The sequence below is a fragment of the Phoxinus phoxinus genome (assembly GCF_949152265.1).
Source record: "Phoxinus phoxinus genome assembly, chromosome: 14".
NCBI lineage: Eukaryota > Metazoa > Chordata > Actinopteri > Cypriniformes > Leuciscidae > Phoxinus > Phoxinus phoxinus.
The window spans coordinates 8,180,264-8,203,848 of NC_136889.1; the positions used below are offsets into that span (position 1 = coordinate 8,180,264).

General features: G+C 38.6%; 1 protein-coding gene across 2 annotated transcripts; it reads left to right on the plus strand.

The window, feature by feature from the left end:
• Positions 1-733: 733 nt before the first annotated feature.
• On the plus strand, positions 734-22,879 carry pdzd7a (PDZ domain containing 7a). Of its 2 annotated transcripts, none has more exons than XM_079634413.1 (16): positions 734-813; positions 2,221-2,920; positions 3,618-3,755; positions 3,903-4,077; positions 6,744-6,920; positions 7,047-7,194; positions 8,648-8,708; positions 10,717-11,178; positions 12,887-13,093; positions 13,671-13,846; positions 14,215-14,306; positions 14,444-14,535; positions 14,757-14,828; positions 16,421-16,996; positions 17,985-18,085; positions 21,302-22,879. In XM_079634413.1, the coding sequence occupies exons 2-16, from the start codon at positions 2,737-2,739 to the stop codon at positions 21,464-21,466; spliced, it is 2,826 nt and encodes a 941-aa protein (XP_079490539.1). In that variant the 5' UTR covers positions 734-813; positions 2,221-2,736; the 3' UTR covers positions 21,467-22,879. The 2 variants fall into 2 exon arrangements, with proteins under 2 accessions (XP_079490539.1, XP_079490540.1); XM_079634414.1 differs by having other exon boundaries at positions 782-882.
• Positions 22,880-23,585: the final 706 nt, after the last annotated feature.

Consider the following 23,585-nt stretch of genomic DNA (forward strand, 5'->3'; position numbering starts at 1 on the left):
ACATTCAACAGAAGGACATGCTTGACTGATGTGTTAGTTGATGAATGTTTAAATTATATCATGTCTCTTCAGAAAATTTGGACTTATTAAATAAAATAATTAGTTTTACGTTCTCTTTATGAACTTTTTGAATCGTCAATGTGGTAGTTGTGTAGCTGTCAATGGAGGGACAGAAAGCTCTCAGATTTAATCAAAAAGATCTTCACTTGTGTTCCGAAGATGAACGAAAGTCTTACGTGTTTGCATGGAACGACATGAGGGTGAGTAGAGATAATGGCAGAATCTTAATTTTTGGGTGAACTAGGCTATCCCTTTAAAGCAATGTTGTTAAATGACCACTATATGGCAGTATAGTGTCATGAAAGATGCTCCAATATCCTTGATGCTATGAAGGGGATCAATTACAGTCCTTACGAAAAATCCACATTCACAATTTGATCAAAAGACAGTTCTCAGGCAGTAGATCAAACACTCATAATTGCAAACATTTGATCAAGATAGATAATTTAATCACAAAAAGAAGAGAAGCACACAACTTGTTGAAATGTGCTTCAGTTTATGACTGATGGCAACGCGCGCTAAACTGCAGACCAACGTGATACTTAATTGGATCTTGTTCCACAAGACCACTGTTCATATAATACTCTAATGCTATGAGTGACGATAGTCATGTCAACCACTGGTCCAAATGAGTTTGTGCAGTGTCCTTCTGAGCTGCTCCATAATCCAATCACCTGCCCTGAGAGGCGGGCTTAAAGGAGGCTAATATTGTCTTTGTCTCAGGTGAGGTCATGCGGCACAACATGGAGACAGGTAACGGCGTTTTACTTCACCGAACTTTGTTTTTGTTGCATTAAGGCATCACGTTAACAACAGATTAAAGTAAGTAAACTAAATCAGGTTTATTCAGAATGAATCTTACTGGAAATGCAAATAATTTCCTGCTAACCTGTTGACTGCATGTGCTTAAGGATTTTACAGAATGATCTTTTGAACATTTGTGAGATATTCTCACCCAGAATCATTTAAACTAGGCTATTTACTCTCGAAGAGCAAGTCAATACTTGATCTCTGTGAATGTTGTCTTGTATTGTTCACGCTTTACGCAACCTGTTGGTTGTCGCTGTCCGAGGTGCTGATGATGACAGTCAGTCGACAGCACCAAACTCCTGTTAAGAGTAACAACATGACAACATCAGGTTCTTTTCTTAAACATAGAATGCATGACCCAAACACTTACACAAACGCTTAGGGGGTCAAGATGACGCGTTTTGGATACAGTGGATTTCTTTAAGGAAAATGAATAAATCCTGTTTTTATCATTACTTCAAGGGTAATGGATTAATTTAGGAATTTGATTATACTTTTCGTTCCCCCAGAGAAAAGGAACAGATCTCACTCAAAAAGTCTGCACTGTCATTTTGGGGATATTCTACACTGCTTTCTTCTGTTCTGAGGGAAGATATTTCCTACTGGACACCTGGACACATACTGACTCTTTATTATTGGTGTTTTTACACATTTTATAATCCTAAAATATATTTAGAATTTTTAAACTCAACCAACCATTGTCTTGATAATAAGAATCTTTTGTTTTCACACTCCGGACATTGTTTAAATCAACTTTATGAGTTTATGAGTCAAACTTTACTTGGGATGCTTATCAAAGTACTCATATATGCTTGTTGTCTGCTTTTCTTTCACTTTAGTACAGGCACAGTTCAAAAAGCTTTCAATTGCAAGTTTATTTTTAATCATGATTCAAAACATTCATTCAGTCAGGTGTGTGTCTAAACTTTTGACATGGAATAATGTATTCAGTAACATAGAAGTGTATTTTATTTTCCAAAACAAAATATGAAGAAAAAAATAATAATAATATAATAATTAGAAGAAGCCAAATTTAATTAAATTTTCATGATGAATCCATTAAGTATATATACTGTGTATAATATTAATATATATAACCAATTACCAAAAATTGCTGATGCAACACCCTTTATGCATTCTTGGGCATAAAGACAAAAAAACAAAACAAAAAACAGGTCCTAACATATGAGTGTCCCACAAACGCTCAGTATCTCTTACTGTGGAAACAGTGCAACCCTTAGCTTTCCAGAATGCAATAATTGCTGATATCACTTTACCTCCCATGGGAAATTACTCATTGCGCGGCTGGGTTCTCACAGATCTTTCTCTGTCGCCTTGGATCACTGGCAGGTAAAGGTGAGACACTGAGGCCTGGGAGGACCAGATGACTGACTCCTGCCAAGCAAAGCTCCACTGGCCGTGAGGAGGGACTCCAGCCCGATGCCCCAGTCTAACCAGCAGACATTCAACTCAACGAAAAGACCTGAGCCGCCATTATACATCCTCTGTTTTTGTGAAGCTCTCTTCCGAACAATGCACATACGGATACACTTTGCGTTGCCACTGCTTGGATAATAGAATTTGTTTATCAGCTGCTTTATGAAATGATTATAATTATGTTGGAGTCCTTCGGATCAAATCTCTCATCACAATATGGCTTGTAATCTAAAGTGAACAATGCTGGATCCACCGCAGTTTCTTCCTGCATGATTGCAGCAGAGTTTCCTTTTGTGGAACTAATCCTGCGGACTGTAATTCTCCTGACTGGCATTGACCCACCGGACCTCTAGTTTTCCCACTCCACCCGTGTTCCTTTTAGGAGCTCAGACCCTGGATGAGGGTCAGAGGGGAGGTCGGCACTTTGCCATGGCTCATTCGTCTGACACGGCACGCAAAGACATGACGAATGGGGCTCATCCCAGTGCCCAGCCAGGGCCCTCGGGCACCTCTACTCTACCACGCTACCTGCACAAGAAGCAGCAGCGCCAGAGAGGAGTGAGATCTTCCTCCCCTATGGGCAGGGTCATCATCATCAATGCGCCCGTCGATGGTGAGTCTCCAACAAACATTTGCACCTTCATATGATATAGATGCAATTCACATATCTAAGTTTTGGCGAATTGGTGAATTCATATGAGTTTGTTCGCCATGAAGGCTTAATTTTGATCTAAAAATCATGTTTTTGTACAAATCAAATTATACAAATTCATATGAAATCGCCAACTTTCTCATGATAACTGGTTTATTTATTCCATTTAAGGATTAACAAGTTACATATCGGTTATCTGCTAATAATACTTTTTTTTTTAATTACCGGTAATTGGTATCAGTCAATATTGGATATTCAAAAGGCTTATTTCAGTTTTTAGTGTTTTATTTATTTATTTTTTAGATTAAGTAAAAAAAACACTATATAGTATACAAAAGTAACACTATTACGTAACTTTTACGTAACACTATTACGTATGTAATCAGATTACTTTTCTAGAAAAGTGACACATTATTTTAAAATGTACAACAAAATATTTGAGTTACTTTTCCCATTTATTGACTGACATCTCTTCTGTCCCCATGTTGAGAGAAATCGGGAGTAAGAGGAAGAGACGTTGTGTGTGCTGTGAAAACATGATGGTTATTGTAGTTCTAGACTTTAAATTGTATTATATTATAAACAAATGTTTGCTAAGGAGTAAAAACTTGAGAATTTGAGAACAAAAACAATTTGTGTTTGATGTCATGCACTGTAGGTGGGGATGACTGTGAAGACATTCACACTATTACTGTGGACAAAAGTGAGGATGGCAGGCTGGGCTTCAGTGTGCGGGGAGGCTCTGAACACGGCCTTGGAATCTTTGTTAGCAAGGTGGAGGATGACAGCACTGCAGGTACACCTGACAGCAGAATAATGCATGATGACACAAGACCGAGATCTCCATCCAAATTTTTTCTAACATCTTACAACAAAGTACAGTATGTATAAGCTATCGATGACTTTCATATCCATCATTTTATGTCCTCATCCCTCACTTCAGAGCTGGCAGGCTTGTGTGTTGGGGATAAGCTGGTCGAGGTGAATGGCATAAGTCTGGAGAGCATCACCATGAGCAGTGCTGTAAAAGTCCTGACGGGAAACAATCGTCTGCGCATGGTGGTGAGACGCGTGGGGAAGGTGCCTGGTATCCGCTATTCAAAAGAGAAGACTACGTGGTAAGTGGTTAAAAATATGTCATCATTTGAACTTGATTTACTATTTTGTATGTTTTTATATCAGGCTATGCACATTCTATCAGGCTGAGCATTCTGTGAGGCTGTAATGTTACTTCTGCACCAGTGGTACTCAAGGCCACCCATTGTATAACACATTTATTCAAAGACAAAGTTATTCCTTCTGATATTTTTTGTTTGTAACGCGGTTTGTTGTTATGGGAAGAAGGAGGTTGGAACCGGCAACCGTTCACACACTTAAATAATATAATCCAAAATAAATAAATACAAAATGAAAGTAAAGGCGGCAGTCCCTCACGGACGACTGCCGCCACATATAAACAAAATATAACATAAATAGTCCAGGCCTGGGGCTTCATTTATAACCGTTGCGTACGCACAAAACAGGACCTGAAAGAAGCGTACGCCACATCCGACGCATAAGTTGTGATTTAGAAAATCAAACTTGACGGGAAAATGTGCACACCTGCCCGCAAACTCTGACCCATGCGTACGAATGTTTTGGAGATGGAGCAGTTTGGCGACACTGATGGTGAGCCGGAGTTAAATTTCTTTTTGGTCATATCCATACCTTAAATGTCCGCGCCACGGAGCGCGTTGGGCCGTTTAGTTAAACTGACGCATATCTAATGGCAGATGAAGTAAAACCGTAAATCTTCATTATGAGTCCCAATCATAAATACAGTGCATGTTCACAATAACAGTTTAAATAAAATAATGATTTAAACTATGTTTTACTTCTGATATAAACAATTAGATTAAATATGTCATGCTCATTAATGGAGTTAAAGACATAAACTACATGAAATTTACTGAGAAGGTAAAAAAAAAATTATATTCAATAAATATAAATATTTGTCATGGATGCAATGCTTTTGAACATTTTCCCTCTGGCATGCTGTGTTTTAATGTTTTGACTACAGAGATAATTGCTTAGCATGATAATAGCAGATTGTGCAAATAACGCACAACAAGGTCTATCTGTTTCCATTAAAAATATAAATCAATTAAAATTGATTTATATTTTATAAAAAAACTATTTGGAATTATTACAGTGGAAAAGATTGAGAAAAACTTTTGTATTTTACTCTATTTGATTTATTTATTCAAAAACAAGGCAAGGATAGGCTACTAAATGGTTTTTATTAATGTAATGTGACAGCACGGCACATCCGTATTTCATATTTTCCTAATGTTTTTTGCGCACCCCATTTTGGGCTTTTGGGCGCACGTACACTTTTAGTAAGGATACTACGCACAGTTTTATAAATGAGGCCTCTAGTCCCCTCTCGTCCTTCACTGTTGTCGCTCCTCCGTGAGAGATACGAGACCAGTAACCTGTCTCGCTCGTTGTGACAACTAACCTATGTCACTCCCACACCATACACACGTTAAAGTACCCAGAGCCAACCCACCCGGTCTAAACTATAAGCACTTATAATAGGCTTACCATTGTGAATCAATCAGGGTAAGACAAAAATATGTTTTGAAAGAAGTATTGGCTATGTATTGACTAATTATTTAAATTTAGTACAAAATTTTACAAAAAAGTTACATAGTGTACCTTTATATTAATTAGCCACGATTCTTAAATTAAAATTAATTAGCCATGTGATTCTAGAATATTAAAGTTTCTGATTCTGTATGTTCTTCAATAATAACACACACACACACACACACACACACACACACACACACACACACACACACACATATATATATATATATATATATATATATATATATATATATATATATATATAGGTCATATTTATATATAATTAATATTATTCAATAATTTTCAGTCATCCCGTGGCCCCCTTTGAAGCTTACTAAGAAAAAAAAGTAATTCTTCCTATTTTCATAGCTATAAAAATAACTAATAAAATGTACCAACGTGACCTTTAGTAGTCAGCAAGAAAAGTATATGTTTGTATGGCAGCTTGACCTGTCTTCCACAAGCCTCCTGGAGGTTTTCAAGTACCCTTTGACTTTGACCCTTTGACTAACTCATTAAAGAAGAGTGTGTTTTGTGCTTGAATATTTAGAGGTTCTTTTGATGGCCTGTTTGAAATACTGGTACCTTATTTATTTGTTGCAGATGTGCTGAATTATGGGGTTTAATAAGAATGACTGAACTGAGAAGATAAGGAGAGTGTAGTGATGGGCTGCCGCCCCCCTACCTTGACTAACGGGTGGAAACCATGTGACTCTTGGCCTTTGCTTGTTATCTTTTCCTTGAGCTTCTATTTCAGCATACAGCGGTGGTAGAGTTACCTCAGTGGTCTTCCCAGCCATTTCATTAACTAATAGTTGAGCAAGCAAGTTTATTACAGAAGTATATGTGTCCACCTGAATGTTAATGTGTGTGTGCTGGTGTATTTTCTTTCTTCTATCTTAACTTAATATCCAGAGACAACTATAAGTAAACCATTTGTTGGTTGATTTCCTCAAAGTGTGAACACTGTGGCTCTGAAAAAAAAACGTTTGATACATTTTAATGGATCCCTGGTAAATAATATTATTTCTTTCAACAAAAAAAAAGAAAGAAAATCTTACTGACCCCAAACCTTTGAATGTTTGTTATTTTGTTGGATGACTGAGATTATTGTGTAACTTATTTGTTTATTAAATATATATGTATGCAGGGTAGATCTGATCCACCGAAGGATGGTAGTGGAAGAATGTGGTCGTACACCTTCAGAGGCCAGTTCAGATGGAGCCCTGCGCAGAATAGTGCACCTTTACACAACCTCAGATGACTACTGCCTGGGCTTCAACATCCGTGGTGGCAAAGAGTTTGGTCTGGGCATCTATGTCTCAAAGTAAGACATAATGACCAGGCATTTGGGGCATATATTTTCATGTCTAAAAACTGTATGACAACGGTTGCGCCTATGGCTAATTGTCTAAATTTATTCATGTGATGATTTGTTTGATTTTGTGATAAGGCTGGACCCTGGTGGCCTGGCGGAGCAAAATGGAATTAAAATGGGCGATCAGATTCTGGCAGCCAATGGAGTGAGTTTTGAGGACATCACACACAGCAATGCAGTAGAAGTGCTAAAGAGTCACACTCACGTGATGCTGACCATCAAGGTGAGAATCGTTCTTTATATATATATGTCTATATATATGTCTCTGTACTACCATTTAAAAGTTTGGGCATTTTTATTTAAATTAATACTTTAATTGAGAATGCATTGAATTGATCAAAAGTGACAGTAAAGACTTTTACATTGTTAAAATAATAATAATAAATGTTTCTTGAGCAGCAAATCAGCATATTAAAATTATATCTGAAGGATCATGTGACACTGAAGACTCCTGAAACTTCACCTTGGTCATCATATGAATAAATTACATTTTAAAACCATTAAAACATTATTTTTAATTATAATAACATTTCACAATATTACTCTATCTACTGTAGTTTCCATCCAATTAATCTAGTGAGCAAAAGAGACCAATTTTAAATGCATTTAAAAATCTTACTGACCCCAGAATTTTGCTAGATAGATAGATAGATAGATAGATAGATAGATAGATAGATAGATAGATAGATAGATAGATAGATAGATAGATAGATAGATGGAATAATAAATAAATAAAATATTGAAAATAAAAAATAGAGAAATAATGTAATGCCATATTTCAGCATTTTCTGAATCTTCTGATGCTCTATCTGTGGAAAACTTATAAAAGATCTTAGTTTATCAAGACATGATTTCCAAAGTGCTTTGGCATATTAATAGCCTCCACAGCATGTTAAACAACACAGCCTCTTATTGCGTCTGGGAGTGAGAAAGCATAGCAAAGCAGACAGCTGGCATTTAGCCGTCACATTCCTGGTTGCTCGCTTTACTCAGGCAGAGCTCAGGTTCCACCTGTGAAAAACAGCCAGCGGGTGTGCATTATTCACCAGGCCTTAGGGATCAAGTTATAATCAGCAAAAAGCCTCGTTTTATGGCCTTTTCTCATTGCCCCCATGGCAGGGCTCTATTAAACCTGCAGCGGTGCTATAAGTATATAGGGCTGCTAAATGCCTACTTTGTTAGCTATTGATGGCACTTCGTGGTGGTAAGTGTGAGCTCTTCTGCTGGTAAATGAAGTGACAATGTGAGAAAATGTCTGACAAGGATCAACACAAAAGGAGAAAGGGATGTGTTTTAAACTGTGCTGCAGTCTGTTTGAATCCAGCTCCTGTATGATATCTGTCCTCACAGTGACTTATTTTCCTACAAGGCAGATGAGGCTGCCACCTACCATCATCTTAATGGTGTTCAAGTTTGTTTATGTTTATAGAGGAACAAACTTACTGTGACCTCAAGAGAACCCATGGTGAGGTCAGCGGACACCTTGGGCATCAAAAAAGAGGTCATATCCTCCTAGTGGAAAATGCTGTTTTAAGTCCTTTTTTAGGCTGTTTATACTTTGCAAATTTGCACAATGAATTATATCCAACGCAGGACATTTGAACTTGTATGCATGTAATTAAGGCTGTATATTCTTTTCTGACTGTGATTATGTCTTGTGTAATATCCTGTCCTAGGAGGCTGGCCGATATCCTGCTTACAAGGAGATGGTGGCGGAGTACAGTTGGCTCAATAAATGTATGTAAACTTTACCCTCCAAACCTGACTATTTAATATCTAATTACTGTATGTTACATATATTAAAGGATAGGTTGCATGCTTTGTGTGACCCACTCATTTGCACTTGTATCTTATGTTAGAAACACAATTTTCATAATTAAATTGATGGTGTGCACTGGGATGCTACATCTCCAGATTAAAGCTGAACACCAAGCGGCCACATGTCAAGCCAGATTTGTCATTGCCCTCTGATTCTCCGGTTTTCCATTTAATATGGGCGGTGTATGAAAATAGCCACGGATTAGACCGTAATGTTCACATTTGGATAAGTCATCTGGGATTGTGCTTGTTTGTATAGCGTCAGGGTGATTCAGGGGTGTTTAGTTTGCAGGACAGAAGCTCATGTAATTCTGCTCCATATTTAACACCAGTGACATTGATATAATGTTCATTCATATGCAAAAGTGCATTATGACTTTCTTTAATATTTATGAGGCTTTTAGACTTCATGTCTGTTGCTTATTTTCTTATGCTTTTTATTTATCTATCTATTTTTAATGTATTTATTATAAGGGGTACCACTCATTCGGTGCCCTGCACACTGTAAAAAGTGGTTGCAATTGTTACCTTAAAGAACTCTTTCTACCTGATTTAACACATAACATTTGTTTTGTTGTTATAAATCAATGTATTAAAGGGGTCATGACATGGTTTTTTTTATTTTATTATTATGTTCCCTTAGGTGCAATTATAGTATTACTATAGTTTTTTTTTACAAAAAAATAAAAAAATGTAGTGATTTATGACCTTTTCCCACCCTATTTCTCATCCTCTGATTCAAACAGTCTGTTTTGGGGGTGTTTCCCCTTTAAGAGTTCAGTGTTAACGCCCACTGTTATGATTGGCTAACTTCAGTGCCTATGCATCAATTATTAACGCCCCCAGCCAGAACATTTGCGGATTCAGCGTATTTAAAAAAGTAGTTTAAAGTTTAAAATACATTACTTACAGTTTGCGTCGTCGATGTTGAGCCCAGAATATAGTCGGCTTATCTTTGAGCAACAGTTTTCTGGCAAAGCCAGCATCATTTTGGGATTTGTTCTCAAAACAGTCATCCTTCAAATGTAACGTTATAGAACAAACGCTTAAACTAACATTGCCGTGACTGAGACGTCCGCAAAAAATAAAGTGCGTCCATTTTTCCCTGACGACTGGATCTTTCGCAGCGTATTCAAAGATGTTGTTTGTCCACAGCCAGGAACAGCACATCTGCGTGGCATCGTAATTTCCCTGTACACAGACCTACTCGCTGTCCGTCGACTGAACACTTGTGAGGCACGCGGGCAATGATACGAAAGAGCGTAGTTGTCTTGCGCTTTAAGCGTAGTTGCCTTGCGCTGGAGGCGGTCATATGCAAACGCTGGTACGTCACTTCGTACCGTGACGTCACTTCTTACCATGGATCCAGAACGAGCTGTATTTAGAGCTTGATTAAATAAATGATTTGTTTATAATGGGGAGGAAGTCTTAAGCTATGAAACTTGCAGGACGTTTTAATGGTACAAAGACCTCTTATATACCAAAAGATCAAGGCAAATTTGGTTTCTCATGTCATGACCCCTTTAAGGTGGATTAAATGATGTTAAATAATTGAATATGTACAGTTCTTATATATGTTTCCATTTTTTTCAGTTTAGGGTGAGATTAATAAAATAAAAAGCAAAGAAAAGAGACTTAGTGGTTTATTGTTATATGTCAGATGGTCATTTTGATGATTTTCACAGCTTTTTATACAGGCCCTTTTCCCCCATCCATTACTGTGTAACTTAATTATCAAAGATACAAATAATTGTGTTTGCATTGAAGATATATGGAAGCTGTTGCTTTCAAAATCTGAGTGTGCTGAATGGGCATGACTGGTGTTGTACTGTAATGTACATCTAAGTTCTCAAGTGTAATGAAGTGGACAACAGATTTCCAGTCTCTAAAAATATGACATGAAAGTCTCTCTTTTTCACTCTCTTAGTGTCTAATGGAGGGCAGCCCTCTTCCTCCCAGGGTTCAGACTCCTACTCGTCCACGTCCTCTCTCTCTTCCGGAACGCCGGTCAGCTCTCTCAGCGGCCTCTCGCAGGTCATGTTCCCTCCTGTATTCGGCTCAGAGATGGTGGATGTCTGTATCTCCACTGAGGACCGCTCACGCAGGCCCAGCTGTGAACGAATAGAGACTGCCATGCAGACTGACCCACAGGAGTTTGACACCACATCAAGATCTAGTAGGGTCATAACCACAGAAACCAGCCGAACAGTTGGCGAAACTGTCCTGTTGAAAGACACCGCGATCCGGAGTGGGACCAGCCACTCTCGGACAAGGACCTTCTCTGCTGGGGACAAAGAGACTCTGGAATCCCCTAAAACGGCAGTCCTGATGGCTCTCAGCAAGCCTCGGAAACCCATCCGCAGATCCCAGAGTCACATCACTGTGTCAGGTATAGTAAGGCTGTTTTAAGAGATAAAAAAAAGAGGCTGTGAATCAAAATGAGGTGAGCTACACAAGGCCGTCCTCTGTTTGTGTCACTGATGTAACTCATATCTTAGTTGTAGAGCCCGGGCCCAAGGTCACAACCAGATCAGTGATGAGGATCTTGGGTTATTTGATACACACACCATGCTGTGGAAGCTCTGCTCAGAATAGAAAATGCATTGTCGAAAACCAGCAATTGACCTTTAGAGCCACACTGCTGCGTCTGTTTGTCAAATATATAGCAGTGTGCTGCCATTGTATCTCTGAATTTAAATGAACTTGGTAGAATGCATAATGCATCAGCATTACTGCATGGGATCTCCCCGTGAAAGATTAACGGTTCAGACTGAAGAATCTGATGCCATGAGAAATGTACGCTCAAAATCCACACAGCAAAGTGTATATCATCCTGTTTTATTTGCCAGGCTTAATACCTCACACTGAGATAAATGACTGGAGGGTTTGTGGCCTTTAACAAATACATTCAATCACAAATTCACATAACAGGCTCTTCTTGCGCGAATCTCACCGAAACATGTCCAGGTCGTATTTCAATAAGAAAATAAGAACTAAAGCCTATTTTAGCACCATTCACTTGCATGGCGCATTTCTATGGAACCCGGTATAACCCGGTAACATGCGAGAAAAAAAGATAACGTGGCAATAAATAAAAAATGTTTTCCTACAACTTATTAAAGGGATAGTCCACCCAAAAATCATTTACTCACCCTCATACCATCCCAGATATCAGATGAACACAGAATAATCCACATTTGAATCTATATAATAGCTTGCATGCATTATCCGGACCTCCAAAGTTGACACTTCAAAAACCACATAAAGTAAATATGATGGTAATCCATACAACCCCGGTTGATGTCTTTCACCGCGAAACAATAGGTGTGTGAGAAAAATACTATAACTTGATCACTTCCGGCCAACTGAACAAATTCTTAAATCTTGTTTTTACCCCACATGTGATGTGTTGGGCTCTTTAAATGTCCCATCATTTTCATTAATGTATCTGGATAAAATTTTAATAAAAAAATTTAATGAATTAAAAAAGGTAACACTTTATTTCAACAGTCCACTTTAGTCTACTAACTATAAGCAACTTTGCAACTACATGAAAACTCCCAGTCATTAAAGTATTAGTAGATTGTCTGCTTAATATCTGCTAACACTTTATTTTGATGGACCACCAACAGGCATTCTACGGACTTTAAGTAACTTTGCTTCAACTAAATTCAACTAACTAACCCTTACCCTAACATAACAGCCTATTAATACTTCAATGAGAGTTAGTTGCAAATCAATAAAAAATCTTTATTACTACCTTGATGTGTAAATATACAATTGAAACAAGTCAGATGATAGCAATAAGAAATGGCCTTAAATTATGCAATTACAGTATATAATGCACAGTAGCAATGAAACAGAAACTCCAGTTTCTGGGTCACCATCGCTCAGGACTGAACTTGCAAACTTTGCTACCTATAATACATGTACAGTATTTGATCACTTTGGTGCTTTCCATATAATGTTTATTTATTCAATATAGTTACAATTTCTAATTTAACTCCTTTGCCTGGAGGTCTTTTTTAAATTTCTAATTTAACTCCTTTGCCTTGAGGTCTCTTTTTTTTACACGTTTCTGTTTAAATGTTAATCAGAGGACAAGCAGAAGAAAAGGAAACATCAGAAGGACAAGGTAGACAAGGAGGGAAGCACCCTGCAGCGCTCCAAAACCTTTGTCAGCTTGCTCTTTAAGAGTGGACGCAGGAGGGAAAGGTCGTCTTCTAGAGACAGGAAGGACACCGGGACAGGGGACGGACACAGAGGAAGATCCAAATCCCCAAAACATTTAGATAACGAGCCGGGTGAGTCCACATATGGTGTAACAGACTTTGATGAGGACCACGTTCTGTGGATACCATAGCTGAGGAAAAACTGAGGGCAGAGATTGATATTTGCATTTGAAAAGCCAGAAAGCAGTATAATACGTTTTTAAAGAGGCTAAATCAGAGAGCTACGTTACTCTACACAGATCTGCATTAATTTCCTTGGAGTGGCCTTGAGTCTGACCCCTGTGGTTTTGCTCAGCTAATGATGGATTGCATTGCTGTTTTCTATACAGTGTCTGACTACTGCAGCAACACACAGAGACAGACTTAGAAACGCATTGAAAAAGCTAATCACAGCTTGTCAGCCAGTCAGATTTGCCAATTCAAAGCACATAGTAACAAAGCATAGTGGTCTTTTTGTAATGCTGTAACATTGTAACATTACAATATAGTGTACATATTTGCAGTTGGTTACATAAAATGGCTATTTTAACTACTGTTATGTTTATGAAGGCAGCAAATAAGATCAGACAGAATTATGTTTTATTATCCAAATAAAACCTTTACTTGCCGGTCAGAGCTTGTAGACTGACTCTAGCACTTGTGTCCTCAGGTAAAGAGCGAGGTCGACCCATAATAAACCTGTTGAGTTCTCCCAGAGAGACTCGTGCTGGAATGAGGGAGCACAGCGCCTTCCTCAGCCCGGAGACCATGGCCATGCTGGAGGACATGGCTCGCAAGCTTCTCAATGAGGATGAGGTGGCCGCCGTCATGAGACACTGTAAAAGGGTGAGTTGGAAAATGTCTCATTTATGACTTTATACAGATACTTTATCCATATTCCAAATGTTTCTGACAAATCAATGTGGCTGCTGGTCTTGCTTATAAAATGTGAATTTGCCTTGCCATTTGTGATTGAGATCAAGTGTTCTAGATCATCCAAGCTCTAGTAACAGAGCCACACTTACAACATTAAAACTGTTGTGTTGTACTTTATTGATAGCCTGTGAGCCCTAAATTGCAAGAATGCTTCATGCTTTAGACATATTTAGTGAGACCGTCTGATCCCAGTGCTTGTGATTAGTACACATTATCTAAATCGCTTGACTCCAAAAGTTCACAATGTAGCTAAGGCATCTCCTCTACCTGTTCTTTAGTTTCTAGTTGAGCGTGTGGTTGAGGATCTGGTGCGCCCCCTGCTGGCCATCTTGGACAAGCCTGAGAAGCTTCTGCTGCTGAGAGAGATCAGGTGAGGAGGAGTGTTACATTGTCAGCCTATGTAATACTTCACTCACATAACTCATCCCGCATGTGTTTACACCATTCATGCTGTCACTTGCTTTGTGAGCAGTGTTTGCATCTAACATCTAACTTTCTTTTATGCAGAATGATCATCCCTCCCACAGATCAGGGCCGTTTTGACAGCATGGTTTTGCCATTTGAGCTTGAAGCCTATGACATACTAAAAAGCCGTTCTGGTAAGAAAACCTTTCACTTGAAACTTTAGCTTTTTACATTTTAGCTGCCACATTTTAGTACTTATATACTTGCAGTCAAAGTTTAGATACCTACTTATTCTGTATTGTTGATGTTTTTCCATATTTTAGAGTACAACTGTATATATGTCAAGCATTTCAAGTTTTTACTGTATATTAATATATCATATAATATATATCATATATAAGTCTTGTTTTTTCAGTGAGGTCTCCTGTCCTGAGATCTCCTCGTCATGGTGGAACACCCCGTCGCCATCTAATAACGCCCATCCCAGGTAACATCCCTGCTGGTGTGAACTAGAAATTCTTTCTTCTCTCGCTTGTTTTCACTGTTTCCAGAGTCATGTCCTTAGATTGATCCCCATAGGAAATTACACAACCAGAAGACTCTCCTCTGCACTTGCCATTTCATATCCTGAAAATCATTCACATGCTACAAATTTCCTGTTGCTGATATTTAATCCGCACCCAAAAACACACACAATCCCTCTCAGCCCTAGTTACTGTACCCTACCATCACTTTTTTTTTATTTTTCATTGTAAGCTGCCATTTGGGACACCAATGCATCATTTGTGTCATCAACATGCGTCAATGCCAAAAGAAGATAATCTGTGTCTTATTGCCAAATAGCCTGCCTGTTTCTTTCTTTCTGCTGCTGACACTGCATGACCTCCTGACCTCTAACCAAGGAGCGTACAGTACCGGCTGCGATTGTGCACAGTGTCGGACTGCATGTGCCTCTGACTTTTGAATGGAAGTCGTTTCTGAAATGCAAGAAAGGCGACTTGCATTGTTTAACCTTCAAGCGTCCACCCACGCAGGTCTGAAGCTTAATGCAGCCCCTTTGTACCGTCCACAGAGGAGTAATTCAAAACTCTCTGAGCTAGAGGCCCCTGAAATCTGAGCGAGATGTGCGTGTATGCAACGCCACACCACTGCTTACTCAATGGATATGAATGTGTGATTGTCACTCACATTTCTGGATGAAAGGGAAAGTGTGTGTGCGAGGTTTTGTAACATCTGCACTGATTTAAGGAGATGTAAATGAATTTGAATGCTGATAAACCATTTGTATATAATGTTTGTGGGAGGAGGATCTTGTGTGTGAAGTGTGAACGTGATGAATTCTTTGATTCTGAATTCTTGATTGTATGTATATATCTATAAGTGTGCCTGTGTCTGTGGTGCTACCATGGTATAATGATGATATCAGATGGCAAAACCATGTACCTTGGTATCTGTCAGCTCTGAAAAATATTTTGAGATTTTTAGCCACATTAAAAAATGCCTGCATGTAATTCTGTTATATTGCAAAATAGATGACACTTTTCAAGAAAAAATATAATAAAAAAACATTTAGATATAGATATAATTATTGCTGGGCAACGATTAATTGCGATTAATCACATCCAAAGTAAAAGTTTGTGTTTACATAATGTGTACTGTGTATAATTATTTTGTATATATAAATACACACATATGCATGAGTATATTTAAGAAATATTTGCATGTATATATTGTATATATGTTTTATATCAAAATATTTTATATATAAATAAATACAAATTCTTAAATATATACATGCATGTGTGTGTATTTATATATACAAAATAATTAAACACAGTACAAACACATATATTATGTAAACACAAACTTTTATTTTGGATGTGATTAATCACGATTAATCTGTGCCCAGCACTGGATATAAAATATTAAATAATGATATTAATACATCCAAAAAAACATGGTAAATGTAATTAAATAAAGCAATAAATTAATTTATTAATTAAAATCACGTTATATATTTGTAACTTGTGTAAGAGTGTATGGGAAATGGTTTTAATATCCTCTTGCATCTTCTCATAGATTACAGGGGTGGATTCCACCTTCAGCCAGTGCAGGATCTGGAGAGAGAACGGCAGCTCATTGAAGATATGGAACGACTGCGTTTGGCAAGTTTACCGACTGGACGACTTCCTCCACCTCGGGCTTTCACACCTCTCTTGGATGTACCGGTGGACACCTACATCACAGACTCGCTGCGTAATCGCTCCATGAGTCCTGCTCCATCCGCATGGCCGCAATCCGAGTCCTCTCACAGCACAGAACGCCATGGACGCTCCCCCCAGAGAAGAGACAATAGTGTTCCCCAGACATCACACCATGACTCTTTATCCAGCAGGGGTGATTCTGTCCCAGAGCGAGGAAGATCCCCTTATAGGAATGGACATAGAACGAAAACAGACAAATCTCAGAATGGTAAAGAGGTCAAATATACTGTAATGAGTGCACGTCACCGAAGCAGGACACCATTGACCCAGGTGTTTACACCCAGCTCAGATCAGGACTGGAAAGAGCCAGTCAATGGACACTCAAAAAGCCAACCAGAGCAGGAGTATGAACTAACCAAGGTTTCCATCTCTAAGACCAAGCAGTCCCTGGGTGAGTTACTTGGATTCACTGTATCCTTGCTATATGGAAATGTTTCTCGAAGATGTTAATGCAGTTAGTCCATGCAAATGTTCCCGCCACAATGCTATGGTGTTTTGGTGGATGTCATGCCAAGTTATGCTTTTTTGCTTTATGCTTGTTGCTATGTGGTTTATATGTTGTTCTGGATGGTTGCTAGGTGGTTTCTTACTGGCCCAATTTCCCAACTCAAGTCTCTGTTATATTCTGATCTATAGACATAGTTTGAGTCCTTCCTTTATTGTGAGTCATGACATTTTTATCATTCACCAGGCATAAATTATAAGTTTGATCACTTAGAAAAGTAATCCCTTCCCAGAAAGACAATTTTAGATGTCATTTATGTCGGTAACATAAACAGTGCTGGATGAGTTATGTATAAATTAAATACTTAGGGTTAGTGGTTTGTTGAGATCTCTAATTCTGAGTAATAGTATGACTAAAGCCTATAAATACAGTAGATTTGCAAAGCATGTGGTTCATTCTTGACACACAATGCCTTAGTGTACACTGACAGAATAAAAAATTATTTGTGGAAATAAAGAAGTTTTTATAATCACTATAAAGAGATTCTTTATTCAGTTCCTCTTCTCTCCTCGCCAGAAGATGGCAGTGAATTGCCCAGTGCAAACAGTAACCCAACAGTAATACAGTGCGCTCCCTTTTTAAGACAGTATATTATGGAGTTGGAGAACACTAAACATAATTTCCATTAATCTCAATGACAGTCAGCTGGCAGACATCTGTTTAGTTTAAAACTGGAATCAGAATCTGTTACTTTTATGGAACAATCATAAGATTTTTTTACATGCATCAAAGTAAACAGTGTAAACAATACAATAACATCTAATATGTAGATGGATTGGTTATACACCTTTTATTTCATGCACATTCTTAAGGGAACTGAAGTCATTGGTTAACATTTGTATAGCTAGAAATTTCTACTCTTTTTTTTGTGCAGGAATAAGCATCTCCGGTGGCATTGAGTCAAAGGTACAGCCAATGGTGAAGATAGAGAAGATCTTTCCAGGAGGAGCGGCCTCTACCAGTGATGTTCTGAAGGTAACTCCTCCTCATATAGCCTCAGCTACAGTAGGCTAAGCAGTGTTGTAGTCGAGACCAGCTTATTTGAGATAGAGACAAGGAGAGGGTTAAGGCTGACTTAAGGCCAATACCAAAAGAGGGTCAAGTTCACATGTTTCCAAGTCCACTGCAAAACCAAGACCATGAAAATATGGTATTTGACTCAGACTCGGGAGCACATGGACTCTATCTTGATTTGGACACAGCCCTCTTCTTTCCACTGGTCTTGACTCGGACTTGAATGAGCTGGTCTCGAATACAACATGGACTAAACAGTCTTCAGTCTTGTATTGTGTGCTTCGCTTAATGACACAATCAGGATCTGTTACGCACCAAAACCTCCAACATCCTCCTGTCAGTCATCTCTCATTACCATCTTCACATGATAAGTGAAATCTGATGTACTGTAATGTAACCGACTACCCCATCAAGCCTAACCATGTCCCTTTAGGGACTAAATGCGTTATTCATCTTCCGTGCCTTTCCGAATTCGGAATTAGGCTTTGCCACATCCCTGATAAACAACATCCAGGTTGCATTGCATCTGTACTAAGTGAGGCGGAATAAGGGATAAAGGTCAAAGCAGGTGAGGGCACAGTACCAATGGCACCTCTGTGACCTCGCATGCAAGGTTAAAACCCTGGAATCCCGTGTGTGTGTGTGTGTGTGTGTGTGTGTGTGTGTGTGTGTGTGTGTGTTTGTGTATTTGTCAAAGGAAGACGTATCTTTGTAGATCATGAGCCTATCAGGTGACAGCACTTCCCTGGCCTGCTCCGAGAGGCTAGTGTTGCCACTCTCAGGAGATCTGGTGTCAGACTCAAAACCCTTCAGTTGCCAAGAACATCCACTCATCTCAGGCCTCCATCTGGGCTTGGTGTGAAAGACTAGTGGGTATTCCCATTCATTCCAAAGACTGGCTAATTCACATTCCACTCAATTCACTTGTTGTCACACCCTGAAGCCGCGAGAGGCTCTTCTGAGCGACTATCTTCACTGAGCTCTCCAGATTATCAGGCCTGCAGAGGAAAGTGTGGAGCGCCCTGTTGACATACTTCCTGTTCCTGTTGTCTAACTGATAACTGAAATATCTGAGCGGCAAGTATGCTCCAGTGGCACGGAGGTCAGGTTTCTACCACACATCGTCTGCAGTCACGTTCCTCTTATCAAACGTTGTTGACACGCATGGCAGACGGAGGTCAGGTGTTGTGTATGTGTTGGGGCTCCACAGAGTCTGCTCATTCAGATCATGTGTAATTAGTCCAGCACTTTTTCATCTTGATTATAGTCTGTTGTCTTCATCTTAGCAGTCATTCTTCAGCTTATAAATACAGAGGACAGTTTAATTACTACATTTCAACATTTTGCCTATGCAAAACTTGCCACCACGAGGTAGCAACACATGCTTAGTGAATCAGACAAATAGATTTTTACTCCTTCCTGAGTCATCATCTTTCTCTTCACACACACACTGTGAAGTACACTGCTATCCACTGATAAATGACTCCGCTTGTCCTCTATAACCATAGAACGCTTTGGTGATTTGTTTTTAGTCAAAAAGGCAGATGGCATAAAGAAAAGAAAATGATGTCCCTGCGGTCTCCTTAATGTAAGTGCTATTTGAAGGGGAATGTCAGCTTAACAAATCTTAGGCCCCTTAACGGCCATAAAGGGGCAAAAACAAGTGTACTGTTTTGAAATACTCTTCATAATGCCTCTTAAGTAGTTCTGTTCTACTTTTGGGTTCACTTACCATAACTGGAATAATCTTTGTGTACAATTGTGTGCTATATTGGAAGAATACTTGTGTAAGTAACTTTAATTTTAGTGTGAATTGATGCTATCAATCCATTTTACATCCTTTTATAACATGATATATAAATAGGCATTACATACTAGAACAAAGCAAGACCAAATGCAAGGATACAAATTTAAATTCTGTCATAATTTTCTCACCTTCATGTCATTCCAAACTTTCTTCTGTGAATCACAAGACAAGATATTTTAAGATATTTTTTGTCCATACATCGGAGGTCAGTGGTCACCAACATTTTCAATCGTCTTTCAGTCTTCTTTGTTTCACAGAAGAAAGAAAGTCATTTAGAGCAACACGAGGGTGAGAATTAATTTTTTTTGATAAACTATTCCTTTATTTATTTTTGCGTGAACTATACCTTTAAGAACAACGTTTATTTTTAACTGAACTCTACAATCTTCTGTCCTTCTGGGACATCCCAAATGGAATTTTTAATGGAAAATCTGTGGAATATATTTAAACATTGGCTACACTCTTAACTGAAAGCTTTATCAGTTAAGCCCAAATAAGAAATGTTTTCCATTTTTATTTTTGCTTGAATGCACAGAGAAATACAATGTCTCTATAAGGGGACAATAGTGTTTGCTCTGACTGATGGAGAGCATGAAAACAGACCCTCTAAGGATGGGTGTAGAGACAGTTCAGTAAACAGGTGCATCCTGGTAAGAGATCGTGACTGAGGAAATGTGCCTACTTTGAACTAAACTTGCGTTTGTGAGCTCAGCTGCACTTTGTACTTTTTTCCTGGCAGGAAAGACATAATTCCAAAGACACACTCCTGCATCTGTGAGAGTGTTTAACTTTTGGGTTATGCACACCTAGATAATGGTGTATATAATTTGGTCCTGCTCACTCTAAGTTAACTGTTCCCCCTAACTTGTAACTGTTTATACTGTTAGAGATAAGAGAATGAGTTTAGAAAAGAGCTGATGGATTTTGTCGTGCGTTTTTGACCGGTGAGACCCAAACATCTGTGCTTCAGGTCTGCCAGTGGTTACAATCAGAGAGAAAAACATCCATTTCTGAAGTATAATAAGCTGATGTCATTCACTGGCAGGGCTTTGACACACACACACACACACACACACACACACACACACACACACACACACACACACACACACACACACACACACACACACGCATTGTCTGAAGCAGACCAGATGAGATCATTCACAGGTATTAACGAAGGAGAACAAAGGAAATGAGAGGCATCCTGTGCCTGCAGCATCTGCTTTTTCCTGCCATTCAGACCGCGTTCTGTCTGCGCTCTGCCAGGAATACTCAGGGATGTGTCCGAAAAACCGACATCTGCATTACTGATCAAGTCTGACATCTGAACTTTTCTAGAAATCTCTCTCTCTCTCTCTGTGTGTGTGTAGGCTGGATTCGAGCTGATGTCAGTAGATGGAGAGTCCCTCAAAGGTGTCACACATCAGCACGCGGTGGACGCCATTCGGAGGGCTTTCAGTAACAAGGCCAAAGACCCCATGGAGTTCATCGTCAAAGTTCCCAAGAACCCAAGAGACGGACTGAAAGCAGCCTGATACAAAATGTGTTTGCGCTAAAGGCCCTGATATACTCATGGCAAACTTCTTTTTCATTCTTCACTCAGTGGGAAAAAGATTTTTGAAATACCTTTGTAGCGGTGTACTGTTAGCGAGCATCCCTACGCTGTCGGGAACAGCTTTTAGATGAATATGTTTGATGAATAAGCTGCACGCTTCCCTCTTAATATGTTTGATTCAGCTCTGCAATTCGGCGCTCCAGTCAAGTCACATTTATTTATAGCACTTTATACAATAGATTGTATTGTATAAATTGTATATTGTATAAAGCTGCAAGCAGCTTTACAGTATTAAACACGGAAAGTGTTACTTTCAGTTAGAAGTACAACTTCAATTTCTACTATAAAGTCACTCTTCAGTGTGTTTGTGTATTTACTGTCACTGAACAGAAGAAATGGACCAGAGAAGACTTCCATGTTAAAGAAGGCGGAGCCACAGAGCCACACCCACCTATTACATAATCGCCACGGACCAATGCTAACTTTTCCGGAAAGTTCACCTTGGCAAGCTGTTTCAAACTCCAGAAACAAAATCCAAACAAACTTCGTTTTCGGCCCTGATTTTGTTTGAAATTACGTCACACCAGTCCGTTCTTTGATTTCGCTAGAAGTATATTGGGGCCTTGATGCTGCTGGGTACAAACAGAGGGTGCATGCTTGGTTTGGAAGAGAAATCATGCCATCATGTGCAGTGGGGGTTGAGGCAGACCCCTGAGAAAGGATTCAAAAATGGGCTTCCACAGAGTGCTATTGGCCATTCACAATGCTGACCTTTTCCCTTCCCATCGCTATTTCCTGTCCCTTTTCTAATTCGGATCGATTCTGTTTTCAGGAATTCGAATAAATCAGTCACAACACTTTCACATTTAAAGGATCCGAAACCCTGTATAAACATGAGATATTGTTTCTATTTTTGGTTGCGGTTTAAGCCTGAGCACACTGGCATGACATGCTGATAATCATAAATCATATCACTATCCATCCGGGCTACAGTCTCTACAGTCATGCCTGAAAGAGATTACACATGATCGCAGCATGGATTGAGATTGAGATTAGGTCTTCTTTTTTTCTTTTAAATTGCTGGCTTGGTTTAGTAAATGTCTGGGGGATTATTACAAATGAAGATCCCTGTCTCACTTTACATCCTGTGCAAGTTCATGTCTATTTTTGGCAATTAATGGTGTACACTTGCATTTTTTATATTTGTGCCTTAATGCTGCACATATGGACTGTGCAATTGAAATATAAACGTTGTGATGATTGTAGGATCAGTGTTATATACTGAACGTTTTACTCTGTAAGCATATAAAAAGCATCTGGTCTGCATTTTTTGCAATTCGTTTTATTACAAAAGGCATTGTGTGAATATAAATAAAGTTAAATATTGCCTGTTTCCATCGTGTACGCTCTTTTTACTCTGATTCTGACCTCTAATGATAATGCACAAATTACTATAGCTACTTTCTATTGGGTAAATGTGGCCCAAATCTTTTTGCTCACATGTGATTCTCATCTGTTTGTGTCATGACAGTGTGAACAGCAAAAACTACATGGAGGAACATTGTTTCGGTGAGTTGAAATAACGAATATAAAATGTCTAATGAGCAGGTAAGTAACTTAGACTATGCCGCTGTTGTTTGACTTGTTGAAAACAATTGTTTTAAAATAACATTACAAACGCAATGCTGACCATTAGAAGTAGCGATCTTTATTCATATCAGACAAGGTAAAACAGTGGGACCAGCTTCCCCAGTATAGGCTATTTATAGGCCAATAGACCAAAAGTAGTATTCTTAAATTCTTTCATTAATTACTCACACTCGCTTTATTTGATGAATCTTTTCATCATATAAAGCGATTGTGTGTTGTTGTTGTTTTTTTTTTTGTTTTTTTTTTACTAAATCGCTCCATTCGATCTCTTTATTAACTTTGAAGCGTAAGTGGTCATTTTTGGTCGACCAAACCTTTTAATGTTTCGTGAACCCAGTCAATACCCAGCAAATGTGATGCTATGCAAAAACTAAATGTATTTCAATCTCTAAATAAAAATAAAAATAAAAAAATAAAATAAAAAAAATCTCTAAATTGTTGCAATCTCT

Bases quoted from the DNA above. Each gene is read 5' to 3' on its own strand.
- pdzd7a (XM_079634413.1), top strand. From the start codon at position 2,737: ATGGCTCATTCGTCTGACACGGCACGCAAAGACATGACGAATGGGGCT. The intron at 16,997-17,984 runs GTGAGTTACTTG...TTTTTTGTGCAG, and splicing joins TAAGACCAAGCAGTCCCTGG to GAATAAGCATCTCCGGTGGC. The intron at 18,086-21,301 runs GTAACTCCTCCT...GTGTGTGTGTAG, and splicing joins CTACCAGTGATGTTCTGAAG to GCTGGATTCGAGCTGATGTC.